This window comes from Cibotium barometz, chromosome 56 (genome assembly GCF_041138505.1).
Source record: "Cibotium barometz isolate CiBa-2024 chromosome 56, ASM4113850v1, whole genome shotgun sequence".
Lineage (NCBI taxonomy): Eukaryota > Viridiplantae > Streptophyta > Polypodiopsida > Cyatheales > Cibotiaceae > Cibotium > Cibotium barometz.
The window spans coordinates 5364237-5391121 of NC_141101.1; the positions used below are offsets into that span (position 1 = coordinate 5364237).

At 42.4% G+C, this 26885-nt stretch overlaps 1 protein-coding gene across 1 annotated transcript in view; it reads right to left on the minus strand.

Annotated features, from left to right (window-relative positions):
• Positions 1 to 995: 995 nt before the first annotated feature.
• The window catches only part of LOC147606824 (uncharacterized), a 51730-nt gene continuing 25840 nt past the window's right edge, over positions 996 to 26885 (minus strand). The window contains exons 2-5 of the mRNA XM_086791103.1: positions 2862 to 2986; positions 2639 to 2766; positions 1763 to 2482; positions 996 to 1629 (exon numbers count right to left, since the gene is read on the minus strand). Coding sequence (XP_086647229.1) covers positions 1390 to 1629; positions 1763 to 2482; positions 2639 to 2766; positions 2862 to 2986 — 1213 coding nt within the window. The 3' untranslated portion in view covers positions 996 to 1389. The remainder of the gene's footprint in view (positions 1630 to 1762; positions 2483 to 2638; positions 2767 to 2861; positions 2987 to 26885) is intronic.

Genomic DNA, 26885 nt, shown 5'->3' on the forward strand with positions numbered 1-26885 from the left:
ATTATATAGTCCAGTGAATTGCTGGATTAAGAACAATTCATTTTCATTAGTTAAGAATAGTAATAAAAAATAGCAATTTAACTCAAAATATACCCAAGTTCATTGTTGATGCAAATAGCTTCAAAACTCTTAGCAAAATTCTATGTTACCCTCAAATCTACCCTACACAAGGGAAAAACTAATGGTGATGAGATTACCAAACATGGACAAGCTGACGATGAAGTGTTCCACCAACATCAAAAATAGCATATCCTTTAATGCCCTCCCATCCTCGTCAGCAACCGCACAACTACCCCCTCGAGGCCACCCAAAGTTCACACCTAGGATATTGACCTCTTCTCTAGTGCAAGCAATGACAAAATGAATGGTCGACCATAAGTTTGATCTCTCAACAGTGACCTCAATTTCAAATACACACACTCCTCTTTTGTACTATTGCATCGAGTGTATTGAGGAATGCACAATAGGTGTCCTCTTAATCATTCTAAGGGCTCCTACTGTTAGCAATCATCTCCTGTCTGTATATTTACACCAGGGCCTCTGTTGTGGGTGTGCCCGCCCAATTTAGGTGTTTTCTCATTTTTCCCCACTCCATATTTTTTCCCTATTTTTTTGGGTGTGGGAGGCTATCTTGTGGCTCTTGGATGACCAATTATGATAGCCAACTGCTTCTGCTTCTGCTTCTCCACGACTCACTTTGAGTGCTGGCCGATTAGAGATAGTACAAGTCAGGACCAAGGCCTTCTCCAACCAAGAGTCACACCTTCATTCAAATATTGCACCGCACTTGTGCCAGTTAGTTGACCGCGTTTCCAGCTAACGTTCCTTTTTAACTTAAATTATCCTTCTTCTACCTTGCATGTTTCTAGCCTCATTCAAACGTGTTGCTTATTAGAGCTATGGTGCCCTTTCATGCCGTTTTTGAAGAGCTTTGTCCAAGTCCCTGTTCTTCAGACAACAGAATAGAAAATAGAAAATAGAAAAAACCCTCACAATTAATGCCAACAAATGGTATTAGTTGTCACACCCATAACAATGAGGCTGCAATGATTGTAACAATGAGGTCCCACATGCAAATCTCAGTTCCAGCCTTTATAAGAACACTCTAGAAGTTACCCCAGTAACGATCCCAGTGGCCCCATTCCAGCAAAGATAGAAAACAAAATGAGGCTATGTTGCCCTTCAAAAGGAAGTCATTCAAGATATAGAGACCGAAGGCTGCCAAAAACTTGACACTTGAACTCAAGCTCATATTCTTTTTCCAGGAAGTGTCAGGATTCGAACTTACAACCTCAGAGGGTCATGAGGTAAGCACTCCGGCAGGAGCCCAGCGACAACCCTGGTATTCATTCAGTTATGATACAATCAAGAACCTCTGGCTGCAAAAAGCTATGCAGCAGGAGGCCTTAGTGTTGGATCATGTGCAAGTTCACGGTCACTTTCTGAGGCACTTTTACCTGGAAGTGTATCCCCTTCAGTAGCTAAAAATAGGCCACTTTGGTCTGATGAAAAAACCAGCTTTTCCCTAACAGACGTAGAAGCAGACGTGGTGGAAATACTCGAGCTTATCTGCCGTGTTTCTAAATTCACATCCTTTACTTCATCATTCTTTGATTCTTTCGATGTTGCCTGTGCATAGAAACCACAAGATTTCAATAGACCTTACGTATGTTCACAAACATGCAAATTCATTCGTATGTATGTATTGGTAATATAAAATGGACACTTGATCTTGTACACAAGTTATAGAACCAAGGCTTACCTGTATGATTGAGGATCCGGAATCTTGGACACAACCTCTTGGTTCCATGGTACTTGCAATTTCTCGCTTCGATTCTGTCGGTGTGTGCTGAGAGCTGCATTGCGAGGCAGGTGAATGATGGCTGCCTCCTTTTGATCGTTGACATGAACCATGATTCGGAGCCACTTGGACAACAGGAATACCAGGCGCGCACGGTTTATATACAGGTGAGTTTGAGGACGGTGGTGAAAGTTGACTTTCGGATCCCAAACTTGGAGAGATTTGAATGACATAACCAGGAATAGGCTGGAGAGCAGAGGGATACTGGGCATATGGCCTTTCTATATGGGAATGTGAATTAATAGGCTGTGAAAATGGCGGATAATGCACATAAGGGTTGCCTCCCCCATCCGCAGGCCTATTTCCAAACATGGTATATGCCTGGAGACTCGGATGCATCTGAAAGGCACCTAGAGGTGACGCAAGATGCATGTATGGTGTGGGTGCAACCAGGGCATGAGGTGGTCCTGATACCGGATAAGAATCTGTTTGAGAAACTGTGATTGGCTGTTGAAAGGGCACTGGGTAGGGGAAAGCTGCTCCGGTCATCATCATTGACGGGTCCAAAGCCATCCATGGAGAAGACCCTCGCAAGCGCTGTTGGATCTGGCTTTGCAATTGCTCTGTCTCATTCCTCAAGGCTGCTTTCTCCTCCCGTAGCTCATTCTTCTCTTGTGTTAGCTACAAGGCAGACAGAAAGAAACAAAAATTAGCTTGTTTTGCACAACATGCATCCTAGAAATCATATCATCAAAATACTTTTAAAAAAAAAAATTGGGTTGTTTTTTTTAAAGTCCCATAGACGATAGAAGCATGCAAAGGTGAGTCCCAACATACATCACGAGACTCATCTAGAAGAGATGCATGCTCTGTTTTTAATCGCTTCACCTCCTCTCGAAGGTCCTTCACCACTTGGACGCTTTCACCCAGAATGGTAGCCTTGTCATTCTTCGGTCGATCGGGATCTGGCAACATGAAAGTACCAAATTTCACAATATTGATTGCACTCTCATGAATATGAAAAAGTTTCTCACGACATACTTGAAAAATCATGTCTTACCTAGAGCACCAGCGAGCTCTGAGAACTGCTCATTCAATTTGTCTCTTCTCAGTCTCTCCCGGTCTGCTTTGTGAGTTCTTCGGGCGGACAAGCGGTCTTCGTTCACGTTACCACCAGTAATAGGGCTGTTCACATGGACACATTTCACTGTCTAAAAAACTGCAGATGATCTTATACAGACTACAGCAATAAAGATCACAGCAACAAAGAGTACTCACGGAAGCTCAATTGATATTAACCCTTTCTTTGATATATATATATATATACCTAGATGAATCCAGGAACATGCCCAAATTCACCTTTTAGGAACGTGCATGTTATATAGTCATGGTAGTCAACCCACAAGACTATATAACTATCAACTCCATTATGCATAGTATGGACTAATACTACGACATCCCCACAAATGTCATCAGTGCCCAATAGTGGGTGTAGAACTCTGTATCAAGATATGCTCTCACACACACACACGCACACACATAAGAGCATATATTCACACAAAGGCCTTCGTACTGAGTTTCTCTCAAACCTCCGCAGATGCAGGGCAAACTCAGCCATAATGAAGCCTAGCACTAAGGGAAGTAGCAAATAGAAAGAATTAGTATGGCAAATAAGTAGTTGATAGGGCAAATGCACCGCTAAAGATAGAAAGAATAAGCACAAAAGAGAATGCTGAGATTAAAACAAGAAAACAAGAACTTACAAATCAGCATGGATAGATGTACATCATAACCGCATATTCAAGGCATACTATGATCACTTACAAATTCTGCTCTTATAGCAGATAGGAGATGTACGTCATTGCTGTGTGATCAAAGCCCGCCATCACTGGTTAATCTTTCTCCTTACAATTGGGCTTCATAGGTGGTGTTTACTGCATCCGGTGAGGTACACGGTGTGCCTAGATTGCAGGCAGAACCTTCGATGTCTAGGTGGCCGCCATGATGAGAGCCTTAACAGGCTTACACTATTAAAGTTCAGCCCTAGGGCATAAATAAAAATACTAAGCCAATGATCCCATCAAACTAAACTAAGCTGAGGTTCCAACACCCCCCTTTGCTGCTGAGAAGGGACTTAAAATATGCCCAAAATAAAAGAAATTGGAATCTCCTTATGTTTTGCCTGAGCGCAGAGGTCTAGCAAATCGTCTTCACCGGAGTCAACTTGGTCAGCAACCTGAGCTTCTATCCAAGGGTTTCAACTCAACCAGTAAACAGCAACAGTGGTACTGAATACTCAGCTATCTCTCTCTCTCTCTTCTCTATCTTCTTCTTCTGTTTTGCATCAGCATGTTCCAAGATGGTGTTTAGGGCTGAAAGAAGACTCCCAGAGCTTCCGTATGTGACATTGGTATCAAAGCTTCAGGCTGATTATGAGATATTGTTGTTGCTCATGTCCCACCCACCCTAAATGCATCGCGCATGGATGAAACCAGCGGCCATGTCTTGATCTTTTGGTGGTGTGGGGACCAAGAAACATTGTTTCAGCATCAAGCCATAGTCACAAGAAACGTTTCAAGGTTTTTTTTCGTTTCGAGGTTTTTCGGGTTTTGTTTCGAAAGGTTTCATCCCCCCTCGGCTAAGAAACCACAAGGTTTCGAAAAATCAATAATTTCATAAAGTATAAATACTTAAAGAACTTATAATGGTAGCCATCTAAAAACATAGTGTTATGATGAAAAAATGGTGTCTTCTCACACATCTCGGAGAACCATCCTTATTTTGGTGAGGCATAATGGCAATTTTGCTTGATTAGATGCCACAAGTGGTTCAATCAAGGACTCTTAAGAAATTGAAGAAGAGAAGGTAAAATTTGAGAAAGATTTAAGACATTGAAGGATGGTGTATGAAGAAGGGGAAAGAAGAGAGGAGAAGAAGAGAAAAAGAGAAGAAGAGCAAGGGAGAAGAAGAGAAGAGAAGAAGAGAAAGGAAGAAGATAAGAAAAGAAGAGAATGAAGGAGGAGTAGAGGTGAAAGAAGTAGCAGAAGACGGAAAAGGGGAGGAGGGAGGCAGGAGAAGAAGAGGGAAGGAAGGTGATGAGGAGGATTTGGAAGAAAAACAAAAGTTGAAAAAATCCCAGAAAAAACAAGGGGAGGGAGGGGGGGGGGGTTGTGAAAGAGAGGATGATCCTCCAAGGGGTGGAGTGAGAGTGCCAGACTCAATACTCAAGAAAAGAAGACCAGAGACAGTGTTCAGGGACAAGGTAGGAATGGAAAGGAGACAAGATGGAACAAATGCATAGATCTTTGAAAAAATCCCAGAAAAAACAAGGGGAGGGGGGGGGGGTTGTGAAAGAGAGGATGATCCTCCAAGGGGTGGAGTGAGAGTGCCAAACTCAATACTCAAGAAAAGAAGACCAGAGACAGTCTTCAGGGACAAGGTAGGAATGGAAAGGAGACAAGATGGAACAAATGCTACAAGTTGGATTTGGACCTGGCCGACTTGCTGTCGGCCAATCCACTAGGTCTTCAAGGGCATATATATAGCAAGCACATAGTTCAATGATGGCATTCAATCCTTCTTGGATTGGGTCACTAGAGTAGGATTAGATTACGTATTCTCTACCTTTTCAAGGCAGCCAAGGGCTGCAAGATTTGTACAACCTTTTTGTACTATATGAATATACTGAATACTCAGCTATCTATCTCTCTCTTCTCTATCTTCTGCTTGTGTTTTGCATCAGCATGTTCCAAGATGGTATTTAGGGCTAAAAGAAGACTCCGAGAGCTTCTGCATGTGACAGGTTCTCTCCTAGGGACCAACTCAATGCAATATCCTTAGGGCAACTGGGTGGGAGCTAAGATGGGAGATCATCCTTCAGCATAATATCTTGAAACTGTGCAAGGAGACCATCCAGCATTTGTGTCAAAGGGGTTGTTGGTTCAACATAGCTTTCTGAAGAAGTCTCTCCTGACATTGTGGAGGCTTTGGTGTTTTTTCCTGACCACGGTTTTACCATCCACGGGATGCTCACTTTTGGGTAGCTAAGTTGGGTCACAACCTGCGGCTTTGATACCAATGTAGCATGCAATAGGTTGACCGTCGTAACATGCAACGAAGCCTTCTTTAAACTTGTGAGTTTATGCAATCCACTTTACTTTAAGAGAGAAGAGTAGGGAGAGAGAAGATGATAGTCGACACCACGACTCTTGTATTTTTCCCTAATCCCTTTGTTATCGTGCTGATAATCTTGCTGGTCAACATCTCTCTCTCTCTCTCTCTCTCTCTCTCTCTCTCCCCCAATCAGCTATGCTCCCGTGCACTCACCTTAAGGTACACCCGTCAACAAGGAGGTTCTTTAGTTTCTAATCAACATCAAAGAAAAGGTTATTATCACTTGAACCCTCAATTGGTATCAGAGTGCTAGGCATGAAGTCTGAAGGCAAACTTACTATTCATACTATTCATGGATGTGACAAATTTGATGGTTGAGATTTTCATACATGGCAGGTAAGATTCCATTTGTATCTTATGAAAGGAGGAGTTTGGGGTATTGTAAGTGGCGCAGAGAAGAGACCAGCCAACGATTAAGGAGCTGAAAAAATTCACGGATGGGAAGAAAGAAATGACAAGGCTCTGGCCTTAATTGGCCTCGGGCTATCAGACAGGTATATTCATCATGTGGATTTCGGTAAGACCTCTAAGGAAGTATGGGACAAGTTAGAAAGAATGTTTCGTAGCCACATAAATAATTCGAAAGTCTTAGGTTATTTGGGCTGAAGATGGTTCATGTTCTTAGCAAAACATCTTAGCATTTTATATTCCATGCCACTAACTTTTTGGTTTGGCCACCTATCTTAGGGTCACAAGAGAAATGAATTTTAACAACATGCTATCTATTTATTCTTATCGAAGAGGATAGGAGATTAAGTGAGCCTGCTGCAAGTGGGAATGACGGTGAAAGCGCCATGATGGTTAAAGGGAAAGGCAAGAATTTAGAGACAAGAAGGGGATATTTGCAATGGTTAACCGGAAAGGCAAGAAATCAGAGACAAGAAGGATATTTGGAAATGTGGTTTTCATGGAAAGCTTGAACATTTACTAGGGAAATGCTTTAAAAGGATGGTAGAAGAGCAGTAGAAACTGCATGCAAACTTTGTTGAAGATGCAGATGGAGAAGTGGGAGAAGCAGCAAACATCATAATAAGAAAACAAACACCAATTTATGGGTTCAAAGATCTCAGCATCAAGCCCTCATATCAGCTTAAGAGGAGTCTTCACTATGCTTTCTAACATTGTCGGAGTTCTTTCTCCTCATTTTTATGTTCTCGTGCAAATGAAAATGTGGCTGCCTTGTTGATGTTGGGACCGTCGTCACACATCTAGTAGCTACTCATGTTGCTTGGTGTTCAAGCTCATTTACAGCCGACTATTGGAGCCGTGGAGCAGAGACTCAAGGTGGTACCTTGTTTTTGTTGACTGGTTGCTGTCAAATTGGAGCAGACGGGTACTCTGGTCAAGCTGCTATCTGACCCAATCCAAGAATGATTGAATGCCTTCTTCTCAATCGCTCTCAAGCTTGCGAAGCTCTCTAAATGATTGTTTTAATTCAAATTAAGCTTTTCCTTAAAATATTAATATTTAATTAAAAGAAAGTTAATCTTTATGCTTATTTGTAATGCTTTCTTTAAGTAAATCTCTCTCTCTAAAAGAATAACCATCTTTATGGCTAAATCTCTTGAAAAAGGATGCTTCTCAATGATAGTCTCTTAATTTAAAGCTAAACTCTAGGCTTGATAAGCTAGAGATTAAGAAAATGATATTTTCATGATTTTGTGCTATTAAAATAATGATAAATTCTTTTAGATTATTTATGAGTAGTTAAAAACTACTTTAATTCATTCTAAATAAGAAATGAATTATCCTAACAATTTGAAAAAAGAGGAATGTTGAAATTAGCTTAATGTAGTGAGATAATTATAGTTATGTTTATAATTATGATTAAAATTAAGATTTAAATTTATAGTTTGATTTTAAGCATAAAATAGAAACTACTATCATATTTTCATTACCAGCTTTTACTCTTTTAGAAAAAATTGAGAATTATCAGTAATAGCAACGAAGCTATGGCAAAATTTTCAAAAAATAATACTTATCTTATTTTTATGCATAATGCTAAAAGAGGATTTCCTACCATATTCTAGGACTAGATATCCTATGTAAAAAGAATAATTTTCATCATATTCATGACAAATAAATATTTAGTATTTATGCATAAATATTTAATTAAAAGAAAAGATAAATTTTTGATAAATTTATTTTTATGCAAAAAGAGAAATTTCCATGATATTTAAGATCCAAGTAATTAAATGGTTAAAGATGAATTTTTGACATAATTCAAGTTATGAGTATTTATCAAAAGTGAAATTTTGAGTATTATTATTTTTATTGAAAAATATGGATAGAATTGGTTTTTGTAAATCCCATGAATCTTTTATTCAAAAAGAAGAATATTGAATATATCTTACTTGAGAAATTTAAGAAAGAATGTGAAAATATCCATCGAGAAAACTTAGATAATTCTTATTCAGAAAAGAGAATCTCGAATCCCTAACAGGATCGAGGATCCAATAAGTAAACGTAAGTTTAGAATTAATTCTCATTAATGAAGCTTAAGGAATGAAAATACATTACATAAATGCTCTTTCTGAGTTTTTATTATTCATTTCTGATAAGGTTTATTTTCTCTTTTTAAACCTTCAACAACACTCTAATACGTAGATTCAATGGTATCGAGAAAAAGTGCCTTTAACTAGGCCAAGCAATTGACAGAAACTTAGAAAAGCCCTATCAGTATCGAAAGTAAAAAACGGTACTAAAAGTGGATGTGATAAGATATGATGTAGATCTGAATGAATGTAAATGAATGTGATGGGATGTAATTAGATGAGATGTGAATGTGATGTGATAAGATGTGGATGTGATAAGATGAGATGTGAGTGGATGTGATGAGATGTGATATGATGTAGATGGATGAGATTTGAATGTGATGTGATAAGATGTGAATGTGATGTGATGAGATGTGAGTGGATGTGATGTGACGTAGATGGATGAGAATGAGATGTGGTGTGATAGATGTATATGTGAGTGGATGTGGATGAGATATGAATAAGATGTGATGTGATGTAGATGGATGAGATGTGAATATAATGTGATGAGATGTGAATGTGATGTGATGAGATATGAGTGGATGTGATGTTATGTAGATGGATGAGAATGAGCTGTGGTGTGATAGATGTGAATGTGAATGAATGGATGGATGTGGATAGATGTGAATGTGAATGAATGATTAGATGTAGATAAATGTGATGAGCTGTGAATGGATATGGTGTGATATGGATAGATGTGAATGTAATGTAATGTGGATGGAATGAATGTGATGTGATGTGGATGGATGTGAACGAGATGTGATAAGATGAGGATGGACGTGACAAGATATGAATGAATGTGGGATACGAATGGGTGTGATGGATGTGAATGGGTGTGATGAGATGTGAGTGGATGTATGAGATGTGAATGGATGTGAATGTGATGTGATGATATCTGAATGGATGTGGTGAGATGTGAATGTGATTTGAATGAATATAGATGAATATGATGTGATATGAATGGATATGTTGTGATGTGATGTGATAAGGATAGATGTGGATAAATGTAATGAGATGTAATATAATGTTGAGAATGGATGAAGACGATGGGAATACATATGACTGGATGTGGAATAAGCAATGTGAATTGATGTAGAAGAATGTGGAATAACGAGAAATGATGTAGAACAATGTGAAAAGATGAGAGTTCGTTAGAAACTATATTTATGAAACCTGTTTCTAAATGGTTGTTTTATGTCAAGAATGTTGGGGAAGCATTTTGACCATCTTGTGAATGAGGTCGTGGAAACCTAAGTGATAAAGTTGCAACAACTGGCGGAGAGTCAATGGAGGACGTCTCGCGTAGCACGGTCGACCGAGGTCTTGACCACCCTCGGTTCGATTTAAATGATGAGCTTCCAATACGGTGGATGAGAGACCAAGGAAGCGACCTATGAGTAAAGCGCTAGGTGACCTGCGAAGGAGTCTAGAGGAAACTGACCATACGGTGCTCGGGCTCTAGGTCGCCGAAGATACCCGCATGTGCGTCAAGGAAGAAAATGGAATAAGGAGTTAGAGTTGTTTTCTGAACTCGGGTATGGATCTGATTGATTGGCCTTGCTCGTCCTCAACGGATGAGTCCATGACTCTTTTATACGGATCTGTTGGTTGATCTTGCTGATCTTCAATGGAGAGTCTATCTAGATTTTTCTTATGTGATTATATTTCCGGAAACTATGAGCTAGGAACTATTGAAAAGGTCCCTGAGTGAATAGATGGTGAGCGTTCTGGTTGCCAATAATGCCATAGGTACACCGATGAAGGAATGATTGAAAATTAGAATTCAAGCTAGATATTTTGGAGGATTATGGTCAGTGATACTATGGTTTCATTAGAAGATTGTTTTAGAGACAGCTGAATCTGTAAAACATGCAATTTCATATTGGGTGTGTAAGTGGTGTGACTATCTTGAAGTTTGCTTGAAGCGTCGGCTAGGGGACCTGGGAACTCTTTTCCCTGGTACCCGGAGCAAAACATAACCAAATTTCTAAATGGATCCTATCACTACAGTAGTTGGGCGGTTGGCTAACCCATGGGCTTGGATGGGGTTAGGCTGGACTGATGAATCCCTAAAATGAGACTCTTTAAGTTACGATAGTTGAAGTAAATCCCGGATAACCCTTGTTCTATGGAAAAGAATCAACGGCTGTGCCTCTTGATGAGGAAAAAAGCGTTGGTCTCTATGATGTTGGGGTAAAGGCACTATGCCCACCCTTATAGTGTGTACAAGTCCATAAGTTATAGTACATAGTACACTTAGTACTTTTAATGTACTAAGTGCACTATGTGTACTAGTGCAATATACATGTGTGATAGGGGAGTCACACACTCATGCCTCATGAGTTGACTTATCCCCATGAGTTGACTCCGATTTGTCTCATAGGCCGAGTTCGGTCTTTTGGAAGACGTTAATAAAATCTTTCTTTCTTTCTTTCTTTCTTTCTTTCTCTCTCTCTCTCCCTTGCTTCTCTGTGTATGTCTCCCATGAATGAACTCTAACCCTAATTCTGTTTTCTCCCCATCAACTGGTATCAGAGCTAGAGGGAGGTTTGCCTGGTTCATTCGGAGCCTGTAGGTGTTGAGAAGAACACCTTCCACATTGGGAAACACACGGTAGAACTGGTAGATGATCTTGAACTTGGACCTCAGCTTGGTGCCCAGCGCCAGGCACTGCTCCTTCCCAGTCAAGCTAGAAGCGACCAGCAGGTTGGGCGCAGCCTGTGTGTGAAGAGGCCAGAAGAAGCGACCAGCACGCAGCTGAGCGGATACACAATCGAGCTGCAAGCGCTACCAGGCGTTGGCGAACAGCGTGGGGCGAAACGTAAGCGAAGGTCGCTGAAGCAGGTTGACTGACGCCCGAGGCAAATCGAAGGCTGCTGGGCGTTAGTCGTCGGCTGGTACACGCAGGCGGATAGGCGAAGGCGCCAGCGCTAAGCGAAGCGAATACGTGAGGCGGGCGTTGAGCGAAGGTCGCTGGGCATTAAGCGAATACGTGAGGCGAGCGACCTGAAGCGAACGCAAGGCAGCCATTCAGGCGCCTACAGCCGCCAGGCGTTGAGCGTGGAGGGCTGGTCGTGGGGGTCAGCCAGGTGCAGCCACGCTGCCCAGCAGCTAGGCGTAAGCAGTCAGAAGAAGAGGGCTGCCCAGCAGCAGCCACGCTGCCCAGCAGAGGGCTGCCCAATCAGGCAGCGCAGAGGGCTGCCCAGCCAACCAGGCGCAGCCAGCTCAACAGCAGTCACCAGCAGCACGTCGTCCTCGCATCAGCAGTACCTTCAACATCCACACAGTCAGTGTGTGCAGCACCTCATCAACAGCAAAAATCGACGCCCCCTCTTCCTGCAACAGCCTGCAAATTGAAGGAAAATCAGAAATTACAAGGTATTTGCCTCAATTTTTTTTTTTGGATTTGCAATTGAGCAAGTACAATCAACAATTGAGCAGGTACAGGTGCCCAATTGCTCAATTTTTGAGCAAAATTGGCAAAATTGGGTGACATTGGTCACAATCAGGATAAATTTGCAGGAAATTGGTCAAATCAGGATCAATTTGCAGGAAATTGGATGTCGAAATTTCGGGCTTTTGATGTAATTGTGCAATTAAGCACTCATACATGCTGTATGATGTGAAAAATCGCACATTTGGGCAAAATTGCAGCAAATTGCAGTGCAAATCAAGGGGCTTTTGTGCCGATTTGGTCGATTTGCATGCAGGCAATCGCATTTGATGCTGTGGATAATGTGTTGATGCTTTACAAGCACTCAATGTGCCTGTAAATCAAGGGGCTTTCATGTATTTGATGTATATGTGGCCAAGGGGAAGCATCGTGAACACTCTGGATGCCTTCATGTGCGTCAATGTACCATGTATGATCAGAAATTGATCTTAAATCAAGGGGCTTTTCAAGTTCGTATGCTTGTTGAGCTTGGCAAAGCAGCAGGCAAGACATTTATGCCTTGAATCCTCAGAAATCAGCTTGCAGTCAAGGGGCTTTTGCCCAATTTCTGTTCGGAACTGTTGTATGCAGTGTACAGGACTGTAAAAGTCTGATTTTCACTCATTTGGACAGCCAGGAGAGCATTTATTGCTATTGTACCTGCTGGTACAGATTTGGCACAGCTTTATGCAAGTTTTGGCATGGCTGTACACTGTTTTGAGTGACCAAAAGGTTCAATTTCAGCTGCTGTACTTGCCGGTACAGGTTTGGTACATCATCGGTGAGCACTTGGTACTGCTGTACAGTACTTTGGAAGGGCAAAAGAGCACATTTAAGGTGCTGTCCAAAATCTGCAGCAACCAGATTTTGGTGATTTCATCACAAAAAGTGGGAGAAAAGTTGCATTCTTGCTTCCGCAGTGGGAGATAAACTTTGGGAGAAAAACTGTGAGCACTTTGTGTGCTTTTGGTGCAGTGTTTGCACACTTTGCAGGGAGTCAGGCATTGACAGGTTGCATTTTGTTATGGCAACCACAGGTGAGAGCTCTTCATTGCTTCACATCAAGAAGCTTGAAGGCTCGCATAATTATGATATTTGGCAAACCCAGTGCTACAATGTGTTGCTCCAGAAAAAGCAGCACATGCCTATCAAAGAAAGGGGTGTGATGCCCGCTTCTCTTACAGCTGAAGAGTGGGAAGATATGGATGAGCTGGCAAGATCTACTATCATGTTGTCTGTGTCAGACTCATTACTTTTCAGCATTCGTGAAGAGAAGACAGCTTGGGGAATGTGGCAGAGATTGCAGGACTTGTATGCCCAACAAAGTGCCTCAAGCAAAGTGTATTGGTTGAAGAAACTCATAGGCCTTCAGATGAAGGAAGGGGCTTCTATGACAGCCCATCTAAATGAGTTTAATGGTATTGTCAGCCAGGTCATCAATCAAAAGTTGGCAATGGACGATGAGTTCAAAGCCACTTTTCTGTTATGCACTTTGCCAGAGAGTTGGGACACATTCAGGACAGCCACTAGCAATTCGAATGCTATGCTGTCATATGCAGATGTTGAGGGTGCTCTTCTTCAAGAAGAGATGAACAGGAAAAACAACTCTGTTGGAAAGTCCAATGCAATGAATGCACGTGGGAGATCCCAGCAAAGGGGGAAAAGCCAAGAAAGGGGAAGGAGCAAGTCTCGCTCCAAAAAGGATTTGGAATGCCATTATTGTGGCAAGAAGGGACACATTAAAAAGCAATGCTACAAATGGAAAAATGATCAAAAGGAAAAGGGAAAAGGCAAAGACAAAGAGAAGGATGAAGCCAAAGATGTAAAGCCAAAGGGCAAAAGTGGAGTCAAGATCGAAGAAATCAATGTGTCACATGCAGGTGGCAGTGAGGATGAGGTCCTATTTACTTCTTCACTTGATGCCCATTCACTTCTTACAGGTGGTCATGGTATGCACTCATGGATCATTGATTCAGGTGCCTCCTTTCATGTCACAGGTTGCAGAGACTTGTTTGTCAGGTATACTGCTGGCAATGAAGGAGTGGTTTATTTGGGTGATAACCATGCATGCAAGATACTTGGCAGAGGTGATGTGAGGCTTGTGTTTTCAGATGGCTCACAGCTTATGCTCCATGATGTCAGGCATGTGCCTGAGATCAAGAAGAACCTGCTTTCTACTGGACAGCTTGATGATGCTGATTATGTTACCACATTTGGTAGTGGAAAGTGGAAGATTAGTAAGGGCTCACTGGTTGTTGCCAGAGGCTCTAAGGTGGACACTCTTTACTTTATGCATGCAGGTGTTTGTCACCATGCTAATGTAAATGCAACCGAGCTGCCGGAAATTTCTATGTGGCATAGCCGGTTGGGACACATGAGTGTCAAGGGAATGGAGCAATTGTCTCGTTTGGGTTACTTGCCTTCTCTAAAGTTTTCAAGTTTTCAGTTTTGTGAGCATTGTATATATGGTAGGCAACTACAGTGCCCCCACAAGAAAGCTCTTGGACAGAAAGATGCTCAATTAGAGCTTGTGCATACAGATGTATGTGAGATGCCTCAGCTTTCTTTGGGAGGGGCAAAATACTTTGTGTCTTTTATAGATGATGCCACACGCAAGGTGTGGGTTTATCCTCTTCGTTTGAAGAGTGATACATTCTCAGTGTTTCAGAAGTTTGTTGCTCTTGTTGAGAATCAAACTGGCAAAACACTGAAGGCTTTGCGTTCCGACAATGGTGGAGAGTATACGTCCAAACAGTTTCAGGACTTTTGTGATGCTAAAGGCATCAAGAGGGAGCTCTCTACTCCTTATGATCCTCCACAAAACGGGACAGCAGAGAGGATGAACAGGACCATACAGGAGAAGGTCCGTTCTATGTTGTCACATGCTGCATTACCTCATGGTTTTTGGGCTGAAGCTGTTATGACAGCCGTTCACCTTATAAACAGGTCACCTAACACGAGGCTTGGTGGGAAAGTGCCAGAAGAAGTATGGACAGGGAAGCCTCCGTCATACAAGCACTTGAGAGTGTTTGGTTGCGTTGCGTACGTGCACATACGCAGGGAAATGCGCACCAAACTTGATCCTAAGTCTCACAAATGCATATTCCTAGGATATGGTGACAGAGGTGAAATGGGGTATAGACTTTGGGATCCCATGAATAGAAAGATCATACGCAGCAATGATGTCATTTTTGATGAAACATGCATGTATAAGGAGCCTGCAAGGCAACAGGAGCCTGGCAGAGTCATCTTTGATGATGATGGACATCATGGACAACAACAAAGGGCTGTAAATCAGCCATTACAGCAGGAAAACCAGCCCTTAAATGGTGCTGAAAATGGTCCAAATGGACAGCCAGAGATGGCAGAAGATATCCCTATGGATATACCACAGTTAGAGGATATACCGGGCATGATTTTTCAGCCTTATGGCATGGAACAGGAGCCACCAATGGGTGATATGCAGGCTGGACAGCAACCTGCAAATGATGGTCATTGGGTACGGAGGTCCACTAGACCCTCCAGAGCCCCTGACAGGTTTGTTCCAGGGGTTGACTATTTGATGCTTACTGACTGTGGGGAGCCCTCATGTTATAAAGAGCTTTACAGAGGGCAGACAAGGCTCTATGGGAGCGTGCCATGAAGTCAGAGATGGATTCTCTGCACAAAAATGGAACTTGAAGTTGGTGCATTTGCCTGCAGGCAAGAAGGTTTTGCCATGCAAGTGGGTTTACAGGCTCAAAGTTGCATCAGATGCAAAGCCAAGATACAAAGCCAGGTTAGTGGCTAAGGGCTTTAAGCAGGAATATGGTGTGGACTTTGATGAGATCTTCTCTCCAGTGGTCAAAATGACCACACTTAGAGCTGTGTTGGCTTTGGTTGCGCATGATGATCTGGACTTGATTCAAATGGATGTGAAGACTGCTTTTCTTCATGGTGATCTCCATGAGGAGATATATATGCAGCAGCCAGAGGGTTATGCAGTGAGTGGAAAGGAGAAGCTTGTATGCAAGCTGAAAAAGAGTCTTTATGGGCTCAAACAGGCACCAAGAGAATGGTATCATAAATTTGATACATTCATGAAATCTCAGAAATTCAGGAGAAGTGACATAGATCACTGCTTGTACACCAAGAAAGCTTTGGATGGCAGTCTATTGATTCTCATTTTGTATGTTGATGATATGTTGATTGCCGGGAAATCTCGTAAAGAGATGGATGCTTTGAAGCAGAGGCTGCATCAAACCTTTGATATGAAGGATTTGGGTGATGCTAATCACATCTTGGGTATGCGGATACTTCGAGACAGAAATCAGCATGTGTTGTATTTGTCTCAGAAGGAATACATTGGCAAAGTCTTGCAGAGGTTCAATATGGACGGGGGGAAGAAAGCTAGTACTCCTTTGCCTCCATATGTGAAACTCAGTGCTATGGACAGCCCACAGTCAGATAGAGACAGGGCTGATATGGCCAAGATTCCGTATGCTTCAGCTTGTGGCAGTCTCATGTATGCCATGGTTGCTACTAGGCCTGACATTGCATTTGCAGTGGGAGTGGTTTCTAGATACATGGCCAACCCTGGCAAGAAGCATTGGGAAGCAGTGAAAGGTGTCATGAGATACCTGAAGGGCACACAGGATTTGTGCATTTGCTTTGGCAAACAAGATGCATTAGTGCATGGTTACACGGATTCGGATTATGCCGGTCATCCAGATAACCGGAAGTCTACTACCGGTTATGTATTTACATTCACAGGAGGTGCTGTGTCATGGATATCCAGGATGCAGAAGTGCACAGCCTTATCTACTACAGAGGCCGAGTATATTGCAGCCACAGAGGCTTGCAAGGAGGCATTATGGCTATCTCGGTTAGTGGTTGATTTGGGCTATACAGGGGATATTCCATTGTTGCATTGTGATAGTCAGAGTGCCATCCAGTTGGCAAAGAACCCTGTCTTTCATGCAAAGACGAAGCATGTGGATGTGAAGTATCACTTCATCAGAGAGGTGATAGAAAACAAGCAAATTCAGCTTGTTAAGATTCATACGGATGACAACCCGGCTGATCTGTTGACGAAGAGTTTGCCTCCGGAGCGGTTTGCTCATTGCAGACACTTGATGGGCATTGGATGAGGCCATTTTCAGCCTTGATATGGCCTTGTATATTATCATGTACATGCTGATTTTTTCTTTTCCTTTACTTAAGGGCACTTTGCCTTTAAGTGGGAGGTTGTTGGGGTAAAGGCACTATGCCCACCCTTATAGTGTGTACAAATCCATAAGTTATAGTACATAGTACACTTAGTACTTTCAATGTACTAAGTGCACTATGTGTACTAGTGCAATATACATGTGTGATAGGGGAGTCACACACTCATGCCTCATGAGTTGACTTATCCCCACAACTCTCTCTCTCTCCCTTGCTTCTCTGTGTATGTCTCCCATGAATGAACTCTAACCCTAATTCTGTTTTCTCCCCATCATATGATCCAAGTGCAAGTCTCTTCCTTGATCTGACCACGAGACTTACGAGTTCGGTCGGATCAGTTTGGTTAGTTAAGACCTTGACTACATTAGAATACAATATCCTGGAGGAATTGACTATGCTTGCTAGACGAGGGAAGTTTTTTCGGGTTCGGTTTTGGAAGAACCGAAGGATTAGTCTCTTTTCCGGATATCCGTGGGTGAGACCCCGAGTAAGAGGCTCTACCCAAAAATGAGTAAATGCTCACATAAGATGAAGAGTTGACCAAGTACAAGGTTTATTAGTTAAAAATTAAGAGATATTACTAAAAAAAAATGAGATATTTTGGAGTAATGATGTATTTTTGACACCTTGGTACGGAAAGGAGAACCTTTGAGGTAGGCACCTTTTTCACATGTGTGGAAGAGTTTTTTAATTCAAAAAAATGTGATATTTTTATCTCTCCTCTCTCTTGGATCTAACTAAATCAATAAGAAAGCCAAATTGATCCAAATCCTGTCCAAATTGAGTCAAACTGACCTGAAAAATTCTAAAACCCAGTTGGACTTGGTTAGTGGCCTCCCTCACCTATAAATAAACCCTCATATCTTTATATTTTCATATTGGAGCTATACCATGCTAATATTATATTAAAATAATCATATTTTCTATTATCCCTTAAATTTTCCTCTTGGGAGCTTGGAGCTTCTCTCTCTCTACAACAACTCTTGGAGTTGCTCTTCTCCTCTTGGTGGACCAATTGATTCGTCAGAGGCTTCACTGCTAATAGAGAATCAAGCCAAACTTGGAGGTAAAATCAATTTTTATGGTTTTTTTCAATTTTCTCAATTACTTTGTTCTTCTCAACCGCTCTCAAGCTTGAGAAGCTTTCTAAATGATTGTTTTAATTCAAATCAAGCTTTCCCTTAACATCTTAATGTTTAATTAAGAGAAAGTTAATCTTTATGCTTATTTGTAATGCTTTCTTTAAGTAAATCTCTCTCTCTAAAAGAATAGCCATCTTTATAGCTAAATCTCTTGAAAAATGATACTTCTCAATGATAGTCTCTTAATTCAAACCTAAACTCTAAGCTTGATAAGCTAGAGATTAAGAAAATGATATTTCAATGATTTTGTGCTATTAAAATAATGATAAATTCCTTTAGATTGTTTATGAGTAGTTAAAAACTACTTTAATTCATTCTAAATGAGTTATTCTAATAATTTGAGAAAAGAAAAATATTGAAATCAACTTAATCTAGTGAGATAATCATATAGTTATGTTTATAATTATGATTTAAATTCATAGTTTGATTTTAAGCATAAAAGAGGAACTACTTACTTTTTTAAGAAAAATTGAGAATTATCAGTAATAGCAGCGAAGCTATAGCAAAAATATTAAAAAATAATACATATCTTATTTTTATGCATAATGCTAAAAGAGGACTTCCTACCATATTCTAGGATTGGACATCCTATGCAAAAAGAATGATTTTCATCATATTCATGAAAAATAAATTTTAAGTATTTATGCATAAATATTTAATTAAAAGAAAAGAGAAATTTTTGATAAATTTATTTTTCTGCAAAAAGAGGAATTCCCAGGATATTTGAGATCCAAGTAATTAAATGATAAAAGAGAAATTTTTGGCATAATTCAAGTTATGAGTATTTATCAAAAGTAAAATTTTGAGTATTATTATTTTTATTAGAAAATATGGATAGAATTTATTTTTGTAAATCCCATGAATCTTTTATTCAAAAAGAAGAATATTGAATATATCTTACTTGAGAAATTTGAGAAAGAATGTGAAAATATCCATAAAGAAAACTTGGATAATTCTTATTCAGAAAAGAGAATATAGAATCCCTGGCAGGATCGAGAGTAAACGTAAGTTTAGAATTAATTCTCATTAATGAAGCTTAAGAAACGAAAAAACATTACGTAAATGCTCTTTCTGAGTTTTTACTATTCAATTTTGATAAGGTTTATTTTTCCTTTTTAAACCTTCAACAACACTCTGATACGTAGATTCAATGGAATCGAGAAAAAGTACCTTTAACTAGACCAAGCAATTGGCAGAAACTTAGAAAAGTCCTATCAGTATCGAAAGTAGAAAACGGTAGTAAAAGTGGATGTAATAAGATGTGTTGTGGATCTGAATGAATATAAAAGAATGTTGATTAGATGAGATGTGAATGTGATGTGATAAGATTTGAATGTGATGTGATGAGATGTGAGTGGATGTGATGAGATGTGGATAAGATGTAATGCGATATAGATGGATGAGATGTGAATGTAGTGTGATAAGATGTGAATGTGATGTGATGAGATGTGAGTGGATGTGATATGATGTAGATGGATGAGAATGATATGTGTGATAGATGTGCATGTGAGTGAATGTGAATGAGATGTGATGTAGATGGATGAGAATGAGATATGTGATAGATGTGCATGTGAGTGGATGTGCTGTGATGTAGATGAATGAGATGTGAATGTGATATGATAAGATGTAAATGAGATGTGAATGTGATGTGATAAGATGTGAATGTGATGTGATGAGATGTAAATGGATGAGAATGGGATATGTGATAGATGTGCATGTGAATAAATGGATGGATGTGGATCGATGTAAATGTGAAAGAATGGATGGATGTGGATAGATATGAATGTGAATGAATGATTGGGTGTGGATAAATGTGATGAGCTGTGAATGGATGTGATGTGATATGGATAGATGTGAACAAGGTTGGATCAAAACGTACGTACGGATCCAATCCGTACCGTACGAGGATCCGTACGTACGGATCGATCCGTACGCGGTTTTTTTTTTTTTTGCTTTGCTTTGCTTGCCTACGATAAACGTTTTTTTTTTTTGGGTTTCGCTTGCGATAGCGTCTGGACTCCGTACGGCGCACACCTTCCGGTAAGGGCCTCTACAGTCGCTCTCTCGCTCTCTCTCTCTCTCTCTCTCTCTCTCTCTCTCTTCGCTACTGTCGCCGCCGCCTTCCTTTCGCTTCGCCTCCTTCCCGGCACCTCGCCACCCTTGCGCATCTTCTGTGTTCGCCCACCCTTACTCAGGCCCCCAAGGCAGTTGTATCCAGACACATGCACACTTTTTCTTTTCTTTCTTTTCTTCCGATGACCGGAAGAACACAGTTGTATTATTTTTTGTCTCATAGGCCGACTTTGGCCTCTCGTAGACGTTAATATATCTTTCTTTCTTTTCTTTCTTTCTCTCTCAGAGCCTTAGCCCACCCTCTGTGGACCGTGCATAGAGCTCTCAGCCTCTCTCTCCTTCAAGTCTCTCTCTCTCTCTCTCTCTCTCTCTCTCTCTCTCTCTCTCTCAGCTGAGCTGCCCACTAAATATTATGCATTGCATGATTGCTGAATCCTGATTGAAATTGTATGGCATTGTGCATTGAATTTGTCAGAGCAATCATGCATTGACTTGTGATTCTAATTTCTCACTTTTGAATTAGTAGGTGTTTGACCTTGTTGTGTGTCTATTTCGAAAGTTTTATATGTCAATGTGGACATGGACTGAAATTTTATGTAGGTGACTGAAATTTCTGAGATTTTATGTATTTTTACCAATCGTACGTATTTTTACGTACCTTAAAATTTTTTTCCGTACCAAACAACGTACAGTACGTACGGATCCGTACAGTACATAACGTTTGGAACCACCTTGGATGTGAATGTGATGTAATATGGATGGAATGAATGTGACGTGATGTGGATGAATGTGAACGAGATGTGATAAGATGAGGATGGACGTGACGAGATGTGAATGAATGTGGGATGCAAATGGGTGTGATGGATGTGAGTGGATGTGATGAGATGTGAATGGATGTGATGAGATGTAATGATATCTGAATGGATGTGGTGAGATGTGAATGTGATATGAATGAATATAGATGGATGTGATGTGATATGAATGGATATATTGTGACGTGATGTGATGAGGATAGATGTGGATAAATGTGATGAGATGTAATATGATGTGATTGAATGAGAATGGATGAAGACGATGGGAATACATATGACTGGATGTGGAATAAGCAATGTGAATTGATGTAGAAGAATGTGGAATAACGAGAAATGATGTGGAACAATGTGGAAAGATAGGAGTTCGTTAGAAACTCTATTTATGAAACCTGTTTTTAAATGACTGTTTTATGTCAAGAATGCTGAGGAAGCATTTTGACCATCTTGTGAATGAGGTCGTGGAGACCTAAGTGATAAAGTTGCAACAACTGGTGGAGAGCTAATGGAGGACGTCTCGCGTAGCAAGGTCGGCCAAGGTCTTGACCACCCTCGGTTCGATTTAAATGGTGAGCTTCCAGTACAGTGGATGAAGGACCAAGAAAGCGACCTATGAGTGAAGCGCTAGGTGACCTGCGAAGGAGCCTAGAGGATGCTGACCATACAATGCTCGGGCTCTGGGTCGCCGAAGATACCCCGCGTGTCTCGAGGAAGAAAACTCGAACAAGGAGTTAAAGTTGTTTTCTCAACTCGGGCATGAATCTGGTTGATTGGCCTTGCTGGTCCTCAACGGATGAGTCCATGACTCTTTTATATGGATCTGTTGGTTGATCTTGCTGATCTTCAACGGAGAGTCCATCTGGATGTTTCTTATGTGATTATATTTCCGGGTACTATGAGCTAGGAACTATTGAAAAGGCAGGCCCCTGAGTGAATAGGTGATGAGCGTTCTGGTTGCCAATGATGCCATAGGTACACCGATGAAGGAATGATTGGAAATTAGAATTCAAGCTAGATATTTTGGAGGATTATGATCAGTGATACTATGGTTTTATTAGAAGATTGTTTTAAAGACAGCTGAATTTGTGAAACATGCAATTTTATATTGGTGTGTAAGTGGTGTGACTATCTTGAAGTTTGCTTGAAGCGCCGGCTAGGGGACCTGGGAACTCTTTTCCCTGGTACCCGGAGCAAAACATAACCAAATTTCTAAATGGATCCTATCACTACAGTAGTTGGCTAACCCATGGGATTGGAAGGGGTTAGACTGGACTGATGGATCCCTAAAATGAGACTCTTTAAGTTACGATAGTTGAAGTAAATCCCGGATAATCCTTGTTCTATGGAAAAGAATCAACGGCTGTGCCTCTTGATGAGGATAAAAGCGTTGGTCTCTATGATCCAAGTGCAAGTCTCTTCCTTGATCTGACCACGAGACTTACGGGTTCGGTCGGATCAGTTTGGTTAGTTAAGACCTTGACTATGTTAGAACAAAATATCCTAGAGGAATCGCCTATGCTTGCTAGACGAGGGAAGTTTTTTCGGGTTCGGTTTTGGAAGAACCGAGGGATTAGTCTCTTTTCCCGATATCCGTGGGCAAGGCCCCGAGTGAGAGGCTCTGTCCTGCGCAAGAAGTGCTACTTCCGCTGCTAGCACCCCGGAATTCGTTGCGCGGAGGGAGCAGGGATCTTTCAGCTCTGCACCTCTGTATTTCTGCGCAATCTGCAGCCGCTTGTAGCCCAGGCTTCCTACAATTCAGCACCTCAGCAGCCCAGCCCACCACAACTTTCCAAAGCAAGAGAGAGCGTGAGAAAATTTGCCTGGCTGTCAACTCTCGTACGCTTCCTGCAGCCCCTCCTCCTTCCAAGAGAGAGAGCGTGAGAAACGCCTCCTGCAGCCAGTCCGCATGCATCCAAGTGAGAGAGAACCCCCAGTTCAGTTCAGCCCTGCGCTCCCTGCAGCCTATCCTGCCAGTTCTCAAAGAGAGAGAGAGAGAGAGAGAGAGAGAGAGAAGGAGCGAGCGCAGTCCATCAGCCAGTTGCAAAGAGAGAAAGCAAAGCCTGTGTTGTTGCTCTGTGTGTCGCCTAAACTCCCTGGTGACCAGCCGTCCAAGAAGCGCCACACACACCTGTAGCCCTGCGATCCCAAGGTGATGCGCCATGTGATACCACCCGACCACCCTTCGCTTTTAAACTTGGATGCGATTTGCTTTCTCCAAAAGGCCAAAAGCAAGTAGCAAAAACGCATGCCTTCAAATATAATATTTTTTTATTATCAAAGGTTTAAAAACCTTATAAACTTTAAAATCCTCTTTTGTCCGTTTCACATTTGGGCTGGCCACACACATGGGTTTCCTTTTCATATCTAAACCGATGCCGTTCACACTGTCCATCCCATGCCCGTGTCCACCTGCTTACTGTCCAGAGGAAAAACATAGTGTCGTAACACTCTCTCTCACTCTCTCTCCTGTGTTTCCACTTTCCCTTCTTCCGCTGCACATTCTATCATATACTCAAACATTCCCTGCAATATTAGCTGCAGTAGCTGTGTGAAAACAGTATTTTTTCCAACCCTAAAAAGAAATTTTTCTGGGTTTTTTCATGTTTTATTTGGGGTTCTTTTGTCTTGGCTGTTGGCCTACACCTCTTAGGCTGACTGACCAGCACCCCCCCCCCTCAGTATATTACCACAGCCCATGGGACAGCAGCCCCCTCTACTATACATAAAGCATATCAGCGTTTTTGCCTCAGCTCTCACCATCGGGACAGCAGCCCACTCTCTGCTACATCATACCATCGGGACGGCAGCCCACTCTCGGCTTAGCGTCACCATCGACATCATATCAGGTACGCAACACCCGTGTCACCAGAGCTTGCACCATTCGGGACAGCAGCCATCTCTGCTCCTCAGCACCCTTCAGGTACATAGCACCCTTGTCACCAGAGCTTGCACCCTTCAGGTACGCAGCACCCTTGTCATCAGAGCTTGCACCACCACCACCACTCGGGACGGCAGCCCTTTCTACTCTTCATCTACCACCTCAAGTACAAGAGCACTCTTGTCATCAGAGCCTGCATCACCTCATCTTCCGCTGACACTACCGCCTCGGAGTGCCTCAGAATCCACCGACACGAGCCTTCAACACCGACCACCACTCGAAGTGCTTTGCCTCATATCGACACGAGCCTTTGTCATTGACCGTGCTTCAGCTCCGACATCATCTCTGCTTCTGCACTGGTCTCTCTACTGAGAGTCACCTCACACCTGAGGGCTCTTGTACATATTTGCACTCTACCATTATATATATATTCACTAACATATTTCATGCTGTGTGGTTTTGCTCTGATCCCTTTCGTCCTTTTGCCCTCACATGGTATCAGAGCTATCATGAGCAAAGGGATTGAAGACTTGAGAGCACATAACATGGATTGTCTACCTGCACTCCCAGAGGACCAATTCTTCTCACCCGAAGTTGTTTCTCCAAACTTTGGTCTGGACCACACAGGGAATGGGACTTCTTACTCAGAGGAGAGCCCCGTTCAAGATCTTACTTTGGGAGACGATCAACCCATGTACATCCACTCATCTTCCCCACCTTTGCCATCACGATCGCCCTCTCTGACTTTATCAGACTTTGTTTCCAGAGGAGGATACATTCCTTCTGCCATTGTGTCAGTGTGGGACCCTAGCATCCATCATCTTCTCTCATGGTCCCCTTTTTGGACTGAGAGGGGGTGTGAAAACAATATTTTTCCCAGCCCTAAAAAGGGATTTTTCTGGGTATTTTTATGTTTTATTTGGGGTTTTTTTGCTTGGCTGCTGGCCTACACCTTTTAGGCTGACCGACCAGCACCCCCCCTCAGTATATAGCCTTGCCTATCATTCATCATTCATGTACCACTTCATTGTTATATCCGGTACCATCTGGCCACTACCCAGGACAGCAGCCCACTCTTTGCTCCAGGCCACCGTGGGGACAGCAGCCCCCTCTGCTATCATCAGCGTTTTACCATCTGCTGTCATCAGCGTTTTACTTCTGCTATCATCAGTGTCTTACAGCAGCCTTACATCAGCCTTACTTCAGCACTGTCATCTGTGTTTTACCACAGCCCATGGGACAGCAGCCCCCTCTGCTATACATAGAGCATATCAGCGTTTCTGCCTCAGCTCTCACCATTGGGACAGCAGCCCACTCTCTGCTACATCATACCATTGGGACAGCAGCCCACTCTCTACTTAGCTTCACCATCGACATCATATCAGGTACGCAACACTCGTGCCACCAGAGCTTGCATCACTGGGGACGGCAGCCCTCTCTGCTCCTTATCACTTCACGTACGCAGAACCCATGTCACCAGAGCTTGCACCATTCGGGACGGCAGCCCCCTCTGCTCCTCAGCACCCTTCAGGTACCCTTGTCACCAGGTACCCTTGTCACCAGAGCTTGTCAACAGAGCTTGCACCCTTATCAACAGCACCCTTGTCAACAGAGCTTGCACCCCTCAGGTACGCAGCACCCTTATCATCAGAGCTGGCACCACCACTACCACCACTCGGGATGGCAGCCCTCTCTGCTCTTCATCTACCACCTCAGGTACAGCAACACCCTTGTCATCAGAGCCTGCATCACCTCATCTTCCGCTACCACTACCACCTCGGAGTGCCTCTACATCCACCGACGCGAGCCTTCGACACCGACCACCACTCGGAGTGCTTTGCCTCACATCAACGCAGAAGACGCATCGGCAGAAAGTGTCCGACCACGGGCAAAGCACGCGAGGAATTCCATGCAATGAAGAAAGTTGCCTCCGAGTCTCCAGTTCTTAAGTTGGCTTCATGGGATGATTCTTTTGAGGTGACTACTGATGACAACAATTTAGCCATAGGAGCTATCCTCTAGTAGGAAGCACACCCAATAACTTAACTTTGTACGTCTCTGTCAAGCATACAGTTCCACACGTCGGCACAAAGTGTCCCGCCATGGGCAAAGCACTTGAGGAATTCCATGCAATGAAGAAAGTTGTTGTTAAGTGATTAATGCGGGAATAAACAAGTGCTAGGTGGTTGAGTAAACTAGCACTGAATGTAAGGCTTAAATAAAGCGGTTCTAATGTGTGTGAACAACCATTAGTATGTAAAAGTCTCTTGTGTAGAAACAATCTCTTAAAAGGCATATGTAGTGGCATCATACTTAGAATATGTGGTGGAATCTTATTTAGCATATGTGGTGGCATCACATCTAGCATATGCTTAGAAGTTAGAATATGTAATGAGGTCTCTCCTATAAAAAGGACCTACTTCTATAATGAATTCATGCTTTCCACTACATCTTGTACTCCCACAATCCCTTTGATCTTGTGTTGATTCTCTTGTACATTATCATCTCTCCCTCTTCTCCCAACTATTGTGTGGCTACACTCTAGGCAGTAGCCAACATTTAGTATCAAAGCCAGATTCCGCTGCCGTCTTGAAGCCGCCCGGTTGGCCGGCGTGGCTGCACTCTAGGCACTAGCTAAGTTCCAACATTTGATATTAATGCCAGATCCTGCCGCCAGTTCAGATCCGCCAGTCGCCGCCGTCTCGGAGCCGCCCGCCAACCGGGCGACGCTAGTGCCCAGCGCACCACCTCCCGCCAGCCAATTGGGCAGAGTGCCTCTGTGTCTGTCGCCTGGGCCCAGTTCTGCCACCGCCTCTGCATCTGCTGCTTGCGCCCAA